Source organism: Cajanus cajan, chromosome 2 (genome assembly GCF_000230855.2).
Source record: "Cajanus cajan strain Asha chromosome 2, NIPB_CcT2T_4, whole genome shotgun sequence".
Lineage (NCBI taxonomy): Eukaryota > Viridiplantae > Streptophyta > Magnoliopsida > Fabales > Fabaceae > Cajanus > Cajanus cajan.
Window position 1 is genome coordinate 46838363 of NC_138518.1, and position 15762 is coordinate 46854124.

General features: G+C 35.6%; 2 protein-coding genes across 2 annotated transcripts; one reads left to right on the forward strand and one right to left on the reverse strand.

The window, feature by feature from the left end:
- The first annotated feature begins 282 nt into the window (after positions 1-282).
- LOC109811685 (ankyrin repeat family protein) lies at positions 283-15335 on the forward strand. The gene is made up of 6 exons (XM_020375488.3): positions 283-440; positions 530-617; positions 2143-2207; positions 14700-14768; positions 14849-14898; positions 14985-15335. The coding sequence occupies exons 1-6, from the start codon at positions 372-374 to the stop codon at positions 15106-15108; spliced, it is 465 nt and encodes a 154-aa protein (XP_020231077.1). The 5' UTR covers positions 283-371; the 3' UTR covers positions 15109-15335.
- Positions 7275-10041, reverse strand: LOC145954046 (uncharacterized). The gene is made up of 4 exons (XM_083067716.1): positions 9051-10041; positions 8151-8963; positions 7942-8060; positions 7275-7855 (listed from the first exon to the last, which is right to left on the reverse strand). Exons 1-4 carry the CDS (start codon positions 10039-10041, stop codon positions 7391-7393), a joined length of 2388 nt encoding a protein of 795 aa, XP_082923842.1. The 3' UTR covers positions 7275-7390.
- Positions 15336-15762: the final 427 nt, after the last annotated feature.

Here is a 15762-nt window from a genome sequence, read left to right on the forward strand (position 1 = left end):
ATTAACAATAATAAAAAATGACATCGTAGAGAAATCAACGTCATTATTAAATTTTAATCTGTAACAAAAAAATAATTGTTAAATATTAAATAAAATTTATATTTTAATAAAACAAATATTTTAATAAATTCATAATACTTTATTTTTTCAAATTCTGATTTACATTCTTTGCGGGTAAAGGTAAATAGTAGAATAATTCTTAATTCTTCTATAATATAGTCTAATAAATCCTACCAAACCACGTGCCAAAATCTATATCATTCATTTTAATCAAAGGTTCACATTTATTCAAATTGACAATCTCTAATTTTCTCAGTTTTACTCTTTTGATTTTTCTGACCTAAACAGTGAAGTGAGATTTGCCACTGCAAATGGCTGCGGACATAGCAGTTCAAGCTCCTTCCGAAACAACCTCGGAGAACGTCGAAGCCTTGCTTGATGTAAAATTATTCGTATTGCATATATATATATATTGATCATTGATATTTGAGTGTGATGATTAAATTGAGTGTTGATATTGTTTTGATAGGCTGCAAGATATGATGACATGGATGATGTTAAGAGCTTAGAAGCTAGAGGGGTTTCTCTTGATTCCAAGGATGATCAGGGGAGAACAGGTATATGTTTTTTTTTTTATTTTTTTATTTTTATTTTTATTTTTATTTGGTATTGGAGAACAGGTATATGTGCATCATGTGTGGAACTGATTTAAGTGAAAAAAAAAGTTCATTTTTTTCTTCTCTTTTTTACGTGTTATTTTGTGGGGTTTGGTAGTGTTGTTGTTTACGGTGAGGGTAAAGCTTGTTAGCATGCATGTTTAGTTTGGTGTGTATTAAGGGTTTTTCATTTAGGTAGTTCAATTTGAATGAAAGTATGAAAATTGAGTAGTCACGTGGTTGTGTAAAACTGGGATGTTAGGCATTGACAGAGCATCCCAAAGAATTAAGCTGCTCAACTCAGATTTAGGGGTTTCCATAATCCTCATCCCAGAGTCATGCTCCTGCCACAAGTTTTTGAATTGCTGTTGTGGCTTTGTTGTGATCCTTGATATTGCAGAAAATTGCAGCTGATGAGGTTGTGAGATTCCAAAAACCTTGTCATAATTGCGGCCGCAATTGCAGTTGTGGACTGGTTTCTAAAACCTCTTGGCTATATTTTGAAACTTGTTTCCATTGATTAAAAGTATGGGTGACTTTAACCTCCAATTTTGATTAAGCATACACTTCAAGTTCTTGATAATATATCCGATTATATCGTATAGCTGCCAAGCTACTTGCTCTTCATTTCCTTTCTGAACAAGGAATCAAGGATCATGGCTAGAGTATCAAATTCATGCCAAATATTTCTGTTTCTGAAGCTCCTGGGTAATTTCAAACATTACCAAGCTCACCAAATCTCAGCAATGAAAATGAAAGAATTTGATGTTCCTGGGTTTTGAGTGAGCTCTTTGATCAAATATCCCACATTCTGTTATAACAGAATTCTTCTTGGTGCCTTCAAGTCCTATTGCTACTAACTTTGACTTCCGGAAGGATCCACTTTACTTTCTTTGCTAGAAATTCATGGAACCAGACATGCTTTTGAGTCTTCCTTATGTATTCTCTTCATCTAATCATTAGGGTTAATATATGTTGGTGTGAAATACCACTCTCCTTCATTAACATACTACACTTTGCTTCTAAACTTGTGAAGTAGTTGTAGAATTACCACTCTCCTAGTCTCCTCTAGTAAGGTGGATTATGGGTATAACTTTGGATTCCTTGCTAGCAGGAGATACTTTTAGTTAAATTCATTATAAACAAAACTAGAGCAGATTATATGATGAGTGGTAAATTGATATGTTGAAAAGATGTTAAGGTATATTTTGGTTATAGAGTTTGGTTTTAAAGCTTGTCATTGATGAGATCATGAGATATAGAGGCTTTGTATAGAAAGAGTCCACTTCACATTGTCATGTTGTTTGAACTTTGAATAAATTGACCTTCATTTAGAAGAAAGGGCATTGAGAACCACGACCAGGGATGATAAAGTTTTTGAAGAAGATAATTTTGTCAGATGACCAAATACAGAAAACTAATTTAGCTGTGAACTATTGTACTTATTCATATTGCTCTACCTTACCACTCTCATGTATGCATCCAGCTCTTCATATGGCTGCAGCTAATGGACATATTGATATTGTGGAGTATTTGATCAGTAGAGGAGTGGTGAGTAGCTTGTTCACAAATATTCTTCGTTTTATTTTTTAACTTTATGATCTGGATATACCATTGGTTGATTACTAGAATAAAAGTAGATGCTTTGTGTCTAATACCAAATCATTTCATTGGCCTTAGGGGTGTTCAAAAAACTATTTTGAAAACTAAACTAAAGTAGACTATAAAAAACTAAACTAATTTTTATAAAAACTAAACTATATTTTAAGTTTAGTTTTTAAAAACTAAACTATTATAAAAAGTAGTTCAGTGCACTTTAGTTATAATTTTTTTTTTTGTTATAATAGGGAGTCTTCAAAATAACTAACTAGAACTAAACTAATTTTTATATTCAGTTTTATAAATCAAACTATTTTCTAAAGAGTACTTTGATAGACTAAACTGTTAATAAAACTGAATTTATATATTATATATAAATGATCAAAGCCTTGTGTGGGATTCTTGATGGTTGGTTATGGTGCCTATGTGATGTTTCCTCCTAAGTCATATGAGGGTTCCCATAAGTTTGTTGTTGGTTCCTTTTGACGATTCCCAAGTCTCTTGGTGCCTATCTCTTGATACCCAAGTCATATGTGGGGCTCGGTGCCCTTTGGATGTTCTCCTAGCCATCTGAGGTGCATCATTGGACGGTGCCAATGTGTGTGGTTCCCTCATGACTCAGTCGCTTGGTGCTTCTTAAATGATGTGTTATAAGTCTAACAAAATAATATATATATATATATATATATATATATATATATATATATATATATATAATGCATGATGAATACAAAGAAACAGACATAATTAGGGAATGAAAATCCAATGACTCAGAGAAGTTAATCAATGCATCTGCTTTTTCTATGCAAGGAACTTCTTAAGAAACTACTAGCATGGAAGTTTTTATACAAAAGTATGCTCAATTCAGAAACTCAGTACTAGTGCTTTCTAAATGCATTCCTTTATTTATAGCTTTCTGATTTCGCCGACTGCCCACTGTTAAGTTGGTATGCTAGTGGCCTAGTGTTACTGTGCACAACTATACATTTTTGTTTTTGTTACAAAATTTTTCTATGGTGATTCAATGTACGGGATTAAAAGAAAATTTTAATTTACATTTATTATTAGGATAAAAAAATTATACCTTCAATAATTATATTTTTCTAAAAGTCATACTATTTTGTAAAGAACGCATTAACTAAAAAATAGTTACATGTAATATTTAAATATTTTAAATTTTTATTTAATAATTAATAAGATTAGTAAACTGATTGAAAATTAGTCTTTATTAACAGACTTTGTTTTTTTTTCATAGTCATTGTTTTATAACATCGAACTAGTTAATGAACTCTCAAAAAATCAAATTACTAAAAACTAGCGTAATAATCATGAATAATTATAAATTAATTTATTTATATTTAGTATAAGTTTGACAGTAAGAAAATTACTAATTTAAAATTTAGAAGACATTTTTTGGAATGCAGTTGAATTCAGTTTATAATAATAATAACAAAATAAAAGTTAGTTTAGTACAAATTATAGTGCAGTTCAAATTTTAGAATTATAGTTCACTTAAATATAAAATAGCTCAGTTCAGTTTAAACGAACTACTCTTTTAGTTTAGCTTAGTTCAACTCTTTTGAACACCCCTAGCACCCCTAATTGGCCATTACCAACTTTTCCTGTTGAGTAATTGTGTGCTCAAAACATTATGTTTGATGATGATTCATTCTCTGATATAAGGTTCATAGCGTTCTGTTGTACAAGATCCTCTTAAAGAGGCGAGTACAGAGCATACTGGCTTAAACATATATCACTGAGAACATAATACTATAATAGGATCAAGAGTTTTCGAAAGAGAGGAAAAGAGATTTAGCAATCCATGAGTAATAAGCACACAAGAAGTTTTATTGCAAACTCGACTTTTTAAGAGGATCTTGTACAACAGAACGCTATGAACCTTAGATCCAGTATCTTCCGATCCTTAGGATTTATGGTTAATTTGGCTAATATAAGACAATTGCTGAAAAGAGTAGGCGAGGAATGCCGAAAGAGTAAACTCGTTCTTGTATTCTGTCAAATTAATCATAGGTCTCTGAGGCTCTCGGCCATATTGGTATCAGAGCCAACCAGTAAGTTATATTCTCTTTCTGAAGTCCCACCAGAATTGGAAGAAATCAAGATACAACTGAAATCTTTATGTTCAGATAATCATAAAGATTTCACCCATCCAAAACCACTCTGGAAAAATCCTGATTTCTTTGTACAATTGCCATTCAAGCTGAATGAGGATGTAAATCCCACAAAAGCTTCTCATCCAGGCATGTCCCCATCTGATCTTAAATTAGCCAAACAAGAATGTCAAGAACTGCTCAGACAAGGTCTCATAGAACAGACGACATCAAATTGGGCGTGCCAAGCCTTCTACGTAGAAAAAAGATCAGAAAGACTCAGAGGAAAGAAAAGATTAGTCGTTGACTACAAGCCTCTTAACCATTTCTTGAAAGATGACAAGTTTCCACTACCCAAGACATCCACTCTGCCTATCTTGCTAAAGGAATCAAAAACCTTCTCTAAATTTGACCTTAAATCCTGATTCTGGCAGTTAGGAGTTGATCCCAGTGAAAGGCACAAGACAGCTTTCTGCATACCCAATGCACAGTATCAATGGACTGTTCTACCTTTCGGCCTAAAGGTAGCACCATCTCTATTCCAGAAAGCAATAACAAAGATACTCGAGCCACTCCTAGACAATGCTATCATCTACATAGATGATATTCTTTTATTCTCCACAGACATGGAAAGTCACAAAAGGCTCTTAAGCCAATTCTTGGAAAGAGCAAACTTGTATGGCATCATGTTTTCAGAAAAGAAGATACAGTTAGCACAACAGGAAATTGACTTCCTGGGAATGAAGTTCTCTCAAGGAAGTTATCAGCCTCAACCTCATATTGCTGAAGAGTTACTCAACTTCCCTGAAGAAAATCTATCTGTTAAGCAAATTCAACAATTCCTTGGAATCATAAACTACATCAGAGATTTCATTCCGAAAGTTGCCAGATACACAAGCCCTCTCTCAAAACTGTTAAAGAAAGATCCCCCTCCATGGGGACCAGAACAAACCAAGGCTGTCCAAGAGATAAAGAAGGTTGCACAGAATCCTCCTGCATTAAAAATCCCAGGAGATAGGAAAAGGATCCTCCAAACAGATGCAAGTGATCATTACTGGGGTGCCGTCTTCATTGAAGAAGTAGACGGAAAGAGGTTCTACTGCAGACATGCTAGTGGACAATTCAAAGAAGCAGAAAAGCATTACCACACCACCTACAAAGAGGCATTGGCTGTGAAGAATGGAATCAAGAAGTTTGATTTCCACCTGAGAGGATATCACTTTGAAGTTCAAATGGATAATTCTTCCTTTCCCAAAATCCTCGATTTCAAGAACAAGTTACCACCAGAACCTCAAATCTTAAGATTAAAAGATTGGTTTTCCAGGTATGATTTTATTGTTAAACACATCAAAGGAAAACATAACCTCATTCCTGATTTTCTTTCAAGACCACAAAAGCCAGTTTTGGTCATCTCATCCTCCTATAGCTTTCCACTGATTTTCATGGCAAAACCTCTACATGATACAGCAAAAACTAGAAAGCTATATCCTCCTGGTTTTAAACCTAACCGTCCTGAAGAGATTATTCAATTCGCCAGATCTCATTATTTTTATTATCTTCATGAGACTTTAAGGTTTAAAGTAGTCCCTCCAACCATGTTTGATCCTACAGAAGAACATCCCGGAATATTTGAATTATTCTGTGAGATTGGTTGGGATTTATGTGAGCCAACTCTTTGGGCTATATGGTGCAAAACTGTCCAAAGTCCAATTGCAATTGCTTTGAAGACACAATCAGCCTACAATATTCTGATAAATCCAGACAAGGCAGAATTTTTATTCTGGACTTTATTAGAATGGTTTTCGCCTCTCCCATGGTGGAGAAGTGAGTTAAAAAAGGTTCTCGATTTTCAAAAGAATCAAATGGGAAGGACCAGAGAACAATGTGAGTCTTTAACCTCCATTATTATCATCAGACGTCCTTATTTCCAGAAACCTACAGGACAACTGTGGTCAAAAAATGAAGCTTATTTTTGGGGAACCTTTGAAACATATCCCCCGGATCAAAGTTACAAGGCACAATTGATCAACCATCTCAAGGAAGCAAAAATCCAACAAGAGAACCAAGGAGAAACCAGTTCATCACACAGTCGTTTCATTCCTAGCCAATCAAGTCATCAGGGTATCAATGCTTTCATGAGCAGAACTGAATATTACGTGCCAGATGAACAGTTCTAGACAGCTAATGATCTAAGAGATAAAGACGATGATGATTATTATGCTGAATTGATGATAGACAGCTGTTCTGATTCAGATGCATCAGATCCGAATCTCTCTCCTAGTCACGAGCCCATCATCAAAAAAGGATAAAAATGGGAATCTACTTTTTCGTACTGTCTGCCCTCAGTGTACAATAAGTGTGTATGACAGCTTGTATAAGTCATGACCATGTAGGTCCATTGTTTGTACCAGTTCTTATCATCTGATTCATAATAGTTTGTCTAGTTGTGTGAGTCACACCCCACGGGGGTTCTTTACTGTATTTAGCTTTTAGGGAGCCAATCAAGATTGGCTCATGTGAAAAATGCTTGCTGTTTGTTATCCTCATGAGATCCTCTCAGAGTCTATATAAGGAGGTTCTCTTTCAGTTTGTAACCAAGTCGAGTTTGCAATAAAACTTCTTGTGTGCTTATTACTCATGGATTGCTAAATCTCTTTTCCTCTCTTTCGAAAACTCTTGATCCTATTATAGTATTATGTTCTCAGTGATATATGTTTAAGCCAGTATGCTCTGTACTCGCCATAGTAGTCAATCCCGGATAGCGGCGCGGAGCGGCCGACCCCAAAACTGGGATAGCGGGATGACGCGGAGCGGGATAACCGCTATTTAAATATTAATTTATATATATTAAATAATTAATAATATATATATAAAAGCTAAAAAAAACAAAAAAATAACTCTAAATTCATGCATTAAACATTTTTAATAATTAAAAGTTCATAGTACTCAAACAATACATAATATAAAATGTCTCCAAAACAAAGTGTTAAAGCTCTAAGTAAGTAAAAAATTAAACATTATAGTTTAATCTTCTTCCTCATCAAGATTAAAGTCTTCCTCTCCCTCAAATTCATCACTCCCACTAGCATTAGAATTATATTCTTCTTCTTCCTCTACATCATCATCCTCGTCTTCTAGTACTTCCATCACTTTTTTTCCTTTATCTTTCTTGGATGTAGATGCAATTGTTGATGTCTTGTTCACTTGTGTTTGTCTCCTAGTGTATTTCAAAGGTTCACCGGCACCACTTGCTTGGGCAACATCTCTCCAAGTCAAAACATCATCACCAAACACCAAGTCATCTTCAAATTCATCCTCATCATTTTCTTCTCCCAACATCCATTCATTGTTATCATCAACTTCATTCAAAGCAATTGGATCAATTGGATCTTGACACTCAAAGCGTTCTTGAAGAGCTTGATTATATTTAATAAAAACCAAGTCTTGAAGCTTTTGGTGCTCAAGCTTACTTCTCTTCTTTGAGTGAATCTATAATAATTTAACAACATGATGTTAGTTAATTTTCCATTTTCAATAGTAAACTCAAATTTAAATCCACTAATTCATTAACTTACATGCTCAAAGGTACTCCAATTACGCTCACAACCAGATGAGCTACACGTCAAGCTTAGTACCTTAATGGCAACAATTTGCAAATGTGGTGTATGTCCTCCATACATCTTCCACCACTCAGCTATAAATGCAAATATTATTATATAAATAAATTATCAAATAACTATAAAATTTGTAAGTGAAGTTGAAGCTTAAGAAAAGTCTCACTTACCAGGAGCCATTTTAACCCTTGCTCTAACTGCTGCAGGAATGCCAAATCTTCCTCCTGCCCTTTTATATATTGCCAATTGATTGTGAACATTGTCTACAATGTCATTATTTTCACAAAGCCTATCAATACATTTGAAAAGGCCATCCACCACTTCATCATCAGCATCCATTCTTGTTGAATTTTTGTAATAAAACTCAGGATTTAGATAATATCCTGCTGCATGCAACGGATGATGGAGTTGACAATCCCATCTTCTATCAACAATTGCAAATATATCCTTATATTTTTCTTCATTATGATTAAAAGAATTTTGAATTGCCTCCTTAGCCCTCTCCATTGCTTCATAAATGTAACCCATTGCCGGTTTTTTTTCATTATCTACCAACCTCAACACACGTACAATAGGCCCCATAGCCTTTAAAGCATAAACAACATCACTCCAAAATGTAGGCATAAGAACAATCTCCGTTGCTTTCTTCCCCTTAGGTTCTTTGGCTCCTTTTGATTGCAACCATTCGTCGGAAGTAAACATCCTTCTAAGATTTGCCTTTAACTTATGCAATCGTTGCAAAGTAAGGAAGGTGGTAGCAAATCTTGTAACTCCATGCCTCACCAATTCAACCTTATTTGTATACTTCCTCATGGTGTTTAGGGTCAAGGTATGATTATAAATGTAACCCACGAGCTTGATGCCTCTTTGTATTACCCTTTTGACTTTAGGGATCTTTCCAATATCTTCTAGCATCAAATCAAGACAATGAGCAGCACATGGAGTCCAAAATAAATGTGGTCTCACAGTTTGTAAAATTTTGCCTAAAAACACAATAACAAAATAATTAAAATTAGAATTTATATCTTATAATCGTATGAGTATAAAATTAGAATATAATTGATTCTTACCCGCCATAACATAATTGCTTCCATTATCTGTTACTACTTGAACAACATTTTTCTCTCCAATTTCCTCAACAAAACTATTTAAAAGTTCAAACACCTTCTCACCGGTCTTGGTATATTCAGAAGCATCTACACTCTTCACAAACATTGTTCCCATTGAACTATTAACCAAAAAGTTAATCAAAGTTCTACTTTTCCTATCTGTCCAACCATCAGACATAATTGAGCACCCATATTTTACTCTCTCTTCTTCATGGCCCTTCAATAAGCCTTTGGTGTATTCCAACTCTTTTTTAAGGAGTGGCACTCTTAATTCATGGTAGCTTGGTGGCTTTAAATGGGGACCATAGGTGCCAATAGCTTCAACCATCAATTTGAAGCTCTTTGATCTAGCAACATTAAATGCAATTCCATTCCGATAAAAAAAGCGAGCAATGTATTGAATTACCCTTGCTCTTGCTTCCTTGTTACAAGCATCATTTAAACTTGTTTGCCACAACCCCTTATTCAATTTGATACTTTCTTCTGCCTTTCTAGTAAAGTGCAAATCAAGGGGACCTTTGACATTTATACCCCTCCTCTTGGAAACAGAAGTGGCTTCACTTGATGTAGATGAAGGTCTCTTAATTCTAGCAATGGCTTGGATGTCATCCTCCTCTTCATTTTCATCTACGCACTCCATATATACTTCTGAGGCAATTTTTTTACTCTCATAGGCAGCCTTCATTTCCAATTTTAGATCCTCAGGAATTTTTCTACAAGCACCTACATCGCCTTTTATTCCAAGATGATGTCTTTTTGCTCTAGTAATTCCACCGGTAGATGTTTTCAGACAAAAATCACAAGTGACACTCTTCCTATTATTTTTGTCTTTTAAGCTGTTCCACTTCCAAAAGACATCAATATTGTCACCGGTGGGCTTAAACATTTCTGTTCTGGGAGTGGGACCAGAATTGGGATTAGTTTCAGTTCCAGCAGAGATTGGTTGGCTCATGATTAAACTGATTATCAAAGACAAAGACAGCCTAATAAAAATATAATAGAATCAGAAATTAAAAAAAAAAATATGCTGCTGAAATAGAAATAGAATTTTCTGAAATTAAAAATAAAATTTGCTGAATTAAATTTAATCAGAAATTAAAAATAAAATTTGCTAAATTAAATTTAATCAGAAATTAAAAACAAAATTTGTTGAATTAAATTTAATCAGAAATTAAAAATAAAATTAGCTGAATTAAATTTAATCAGAAATTAAAAATAAAATTTGTTGAATTAAATTTATTCAGAAATTAAAAATAAAATTAACTGAATTAAATTTAATCAGAAATTAAAAATAAATTTTTCTGAATTAAATTTAATCAGAATTTAAAAATTAAATATGTTGAATTAAATTTTATCAGAATTTAAAAATAAAATTTGTTCAATTAAATTTAATCAAAAATTAAAAAAAAATCAGTGGAAATAATTTAATAAATAATTAAAAAAGATATGTTGCATGTTGCATAAAAGAGTAAAAGACACAATAGAATAGGGGAACAGACAACAGAGGGCAAACGTTAGTCGGAGGAAGGAGAAGACAAACGCGCGTCTGAGCTTGCGGCCACGTCGGAGCTGCGTCGGACCTGGAGGCTCGTCGGAGTCGGAGGTGCGTCGGAGCTGGAGGCGCGTCGCCGATGGAGGTGCGTCGGAGCCGGACTTCGTCGGAGCTGCACGCGATTGCCAGAGAAGAAGAAAATATGAGAGGGAGAGACGAGCGGAGGGGTTTGGTTTCGAGGAGTCTGAAATCGCGAATGGGAAAGGGATGATTAGGGCAAAAAAACCCCATTGAAAAGACGGACTTACCCTTAATGAAGGGTAAGTCTGAAATCGCGCCCGCGAATCCGCGATTTGGGCCGCTCCGCTACGCCTCCGACGCGGCCGCTCCGACCGCTACAGAAATCCGCCACGCGACAGCAGCCACGTTGCGGGGTGACGCCGCTCCGCTCCGGAGCGCCGCGATAGCGGCCGCTCCGGCCGCTATTGACTACTATGGTACTCGCCTCTTTAAGAGGATCTTGTACAACAGAATGCTATGAACCTTAGATCCAGTATCTTCCGATCCTTAGGATTTATGGTTAATTTGGCTAATATAAGACAATTGCTGAAAAGAGTAGGCGAGGAATGCCGAAAGAGTAAGCTCGTTCTTGTATTCTGTCAAATTAATCATAGGTCTCTGAGGCTCTTGGCCATATTGGTATCAGAGCCTTACAATCTCGAATACTGAGGCCATAATACTATTTTAGAGGACAGAGTGAGTAGAAGAGAGACTTTACTACCATGGAAACTTCTACTTCAGACACTCAACCCGCCTTCCTAAATACCTCCTTATCTTTACCTAACCATGTCTCTAGAACCCTAGCACCAAAGATTGAAAACCTAGTTGAATTTTCATGTCCCTGAAGATGCTCAGATCTCTGAGAGCACTGCCCCCCTTCTAAGTCCATATAATATATTCAAACGCCAAAGATCTACTCTTAGATCTATTAGGCAGTTGGTCAGAACTACCCGTCCACATGAAAAAGAATATGTTCAATCCTCCAAGATGGAACAATGTTCTTTGATGGCCACTTCTGAAGAACAGTATGTTACTATTGAAATCTCAAAGGAACTCATCCGACACTGGAGAACAGATGGGTACACCCATCTCCACTATGGGGCCATTAGGTTGATGCTCACACTCCATGGGAGATGAGGACTTCCTGTCTCCTCAAGGATCTCCCTGTTAGATACTAGCTATCTCCACTACGAAAATGCTGTGATTGGTACGGTCTTGACTACACTTCACGCCGGAAGTGTCGTCCTAACATTGTTCCCCAATTATAATGTTAGTTTAAGAGACCCCACTATACCAGAGAGACTAAAGGTCCAAGTCCAGATAACCGGAGCTGCCCAGACCGCTGATGCTGTTTGTGCTACTCTCCACTATCAAATCATATATAGGCTACAGACCCATGTGGTTAATTTGGCCTTACCCAGCAGTAATGATAGTGCCTTGTTTGTTCTTGCAAACCAGGCAGAAGAAAGTCCACCGATCGTCCAAGTTCCCAGGAATATTTCCAGGGAACAGCTGAAGGAGCTCACCCCATTACAATGGGTGACAAATTATGAGAATCTCCACAAGCATCATGGAAAGCCAATCCAAACGGATCAAGCAACTTTCAGAAGATCCGTCGACGGAACGGTCAGAACAATCTTTAAACAACCTGAGACAGCCTCAGGTCCAATTTTTCAAACAATGATGTTAGAACCTTTCGTCAAAGAAAAAAGAATTCCCATCTTTGCAGTACATGCAGATGGGAGAGAAATCTATACCGACAGAATCAACGGTCATTTCATCTGGGATGTTGCCCCAGAAATGTGCGATCCTGAGTGCGATTGCTGGATGCACTCAGGAGACACCAGTGAAGAAGAAGATAGTGAATCAGACAGTGACTACAGTGACGATGAGGAGTGGAATACGCCTTGTAAACCACCACCTCGACCTAACAGGAGGCCAGATTCACAAAACAAGGTCTGTAGCCTATATATGATTTGATAGTGGAGAGTAGCACAAACAGCATCAGCGGTCTGGGCAGCTCCGGTTATCTGGACTTGGACCTTTAGTCTCTCTGGTACAGTGGGGTCTCTTAAACTAACATTATAATTGGGGAACAATGTTAGGACGACACTTCTGGCGTGAAGTGTAGTCAAGACCGTACCAATCACAGCATTTTCGTAGTGGAGATAGCTAGTATCTAACAGGGAGATCCTTGAGGAGACAGGAAGTCCTTGTCTCCCATGGAGTGTGAGCATCAACCTAATGGCCCCGTAGTGGAGATGGGTGTATCCATCTGTTCTCTAGTGTCGGATGAGTTCCTTTGGGATTTCAATAGTAACATACTGTTCTTCAGAAGTGGCCATCAAAGAACATTGTTCCATCTTGGAGGATTGAACATATTCTTTTTCATGTGGACGGGTAGTTCTGACCAACTGCCTGATAGATCTAAGAGTAGATCTTTGGCGTTTGAATATATTATATGGACTTAGAAGGGGGGCAGTGCTCTCAGAGATCTGAGCATCTTCAGGGACATATGAAAATTCAACTAGGTTTTCAATCTTTGGTGCTAGGGTTCTAGAGACATGGTTAGGTAAAGATAAGGAGGTGTTTAGGAAGGCGGGTTGAGTGTCTGAAGTAGAAGTTTCCATGGTAGTAAAGTCTCTCTTCTACTCACTCTGTCCTCTAAAATAGTATTATGGCCTCAGTATTCGAGATTGTAAGGCTCTGATACCAATATGGCCGAGAGCCTCAGAGACCTATGATTAATTTGACAGAATACAAGAACGAGCTTACTCTTTCGGCATTCCTCGCCTACTCTTTTCAACAATTGTCTTATATTAGCCAAATTAACCATAAATCCTAAGGATCGGAAGATACTGGATCTAAGGTTCATAGCGTTCTGTTGGTAACTGACATGACACTATTAAAAGATATGATTGGTTGTCAGTGTAAAAAAACTTTACACTGACAGTGTATAGGTAATTAACTCTAATACAATAAAATATTTGTGTTATACGTCCTATTTTCTCCAACTTATGCCCTCTTTATATATATAAAATCAGTACTTAGAAAGTTTTTTTTATTGGAAATAACGGTTGGGAATTGGGATGTATGTTATTGCTAGAGTAATAAGAATTTCAATCTCTGCCCCCACACATAAAATCCTAGTGTCTCAACTCTTAAGCCATGGTTTATACATTATGATTTCAATAGACTACTGACATGAGAGAAACTGGAGAAATTTTGATAAAAATGAGGGTTCTACTTCACAGGATATGATTCCCTTTCGTCTATCTTTTTCTTACATTTAATTCTATCTGACAACATTCAAACACTATACAATCATCTTGCATACAGATTTTTTGATATGTTAATAAATCCATATCATCCATCCTACATAAACTAGAAAATAATGTCACGAAATCCTTCTTTAACTGATTCGGAGGTCACTCCTTTGTGCTGTGTGGCTTGGGATTTTTTCAAGATAAACTATGGCATTGCTGGATGGAATCAAGAATACTGTTCCTCAGTTACTTATGTTTGAATGTACTAAGAAAGTATCCTAAAGAAAGTTGGACCAGAACCTATTGAGCATAAGATGATAGAAATTCATATAATGTGTTTTGACCAAGTAAGAAGAATACCAATGGAAGTGAATCAAATTGGTAATAAGGATAGGAAAGGCTTTATTTTAAAATAAAAATGGGAAAATAAAAATTCCCTTACTTGACCATCAAAACATGGGGAAATACTCCCCCCTCAATCTCCTTCCTTCCTTTCCTTCTTTTTTCTTTCCCAATTTTCCTTTGGATAAAATTTAGATGCAGTTCCTTAAGTGCTTTTGGTGTTATTCTCCAATGAAAATTGAAGTTTCATCTCAGTAATCTATGCTAACCATTAATGGTAATCTCTATTATGTGGATTATTGAAGTAAAACTTTAATTTTGATTGGAGAATAATACTAAAAACAACTAAGAAACTGTATCTTAATTTTGTCCTTTCTCTTTCCATCAGTCACCCCTCTTTAAAACATCCAAACATGGCAGAGGTTTTAAAACTTGTTTTTGTGTGAACAGGATCTTAATTCACCAAACGAGGAAAAGAATACACCACTTCATTGGGCGTGTCTCAATGGGCATGTTAAGGTAAACAATGTGCTCATCCAAGAACATCTCTTAATTGTTTCCCAGGACATGGTTTTCCTGAGCATGCAAATACTTTTCAGGTTGTGAAGGAATTAATCATGGCCGGAGCTAATGTTAGTGTTTTAAACAGGTTTGTTATATTACCTGAACCTCAAGCATTTTAAGATGTGCTTAGAGCTTCTTATAATGAATGTTTTGACAATACACCTTTTTCAGTCACGAGCGGACTCCAATGGATGAAGCATTGAGTAGAGGAAAGCTAGAAGTGATGGATGCAATTAATGAAGCAGTAGCACTAGTAGAACTTCGTGGTGCTATGGTTTCTGCACAGGAAACTTGAAGTTTATGCTACTCTAACCAGCCTGTAACATGAGAATTTGGTGATATTTATACATGTTTTCCTACAATTGTTACTTTGTCAATGTGAACATGATCATGAGCCTGTTTTTTTTTTTTTTGTTTTTTTTCCCCTCCCCAGTTTCCATAATGGAATTTCTCTTTGGAAAATGGAATTGAAGGAGTTGCATATATCCCTTTTTGGACTTAAAATGAAGCTGATTAACTTTATTTTTTCCCGAAAAATCAACGAAATGGCATGCAGTCAAAAGGGAGAAATTAGAATTGTAAGAGGAAAACTAATAAATCAATAAAGATATGTACCCAAAAAAATTGCAAGAGAAATGATGATATTTAATGTTATACACAATTTATTAAATGATAGAAAATTGAAAAAGAATAAAAGAAAAAGACAATTTCAAAATGTAAATACTAATAAATTTTAGTTTAAATAAAAAAATATACCGTGTTTCAGAAACCTTTTTTGTTTTGTTTTTTTTTTCTTTTACTTTAGTCTATACAGTTTCTTTTTTCAGTTTATCCGTACATGAATTTTGAATAATTTGTTAATATAGGCATTAAATATTGAATTTAACCTAATTTTTTTTTCATACATTAAAAATAGGAAAGAGTGTTGGTATTACTGTATTGAAAACAC

Coding starts and splice junctions, on each gene's coding strand:
- LOC145954046 (XM_083067716.1), bottom strand. CDS start 10,041: ATGAGCCAACCAATCTCTGCTGGAACTGAAACTAATCCCAATTCTGGT. Junction 8,964..9,050: donor AAGCAATTATGTTATGGCGG/GTAAGAATCAAT, acceptor TTGTGTTTTTAG/GCAAAATTTTACAAACTGTG. Junction 7,856..7,941: donor ATTGGAGTACCTTTGAGCAT/GTAAGTTAATGA, acceptor AAATTATTATAG/ATTCACTCAAAGAAGAGAAG.
- LOC109811685 (XM_020375488.3), top strand. CDS start 372: ATGGCTGCGGACATAGCAGTTCAAGCTCCTTCCGAAACAACCTCGGAG. Junction 2,208..14,699: donor ATTTGATCAGTAGAGGAGTG/GTGAGTAGCTTG, acceptor TTGTGTGAACAG/GATCTTAATTCACCAAACGA. Junction 14,899..14,984: donor AATGTTAGTGTTTTAAACAG/GTTTGTTATATT, acceptor CACCTTTTTCAG/TCACGAGCGGACTCCAATGG.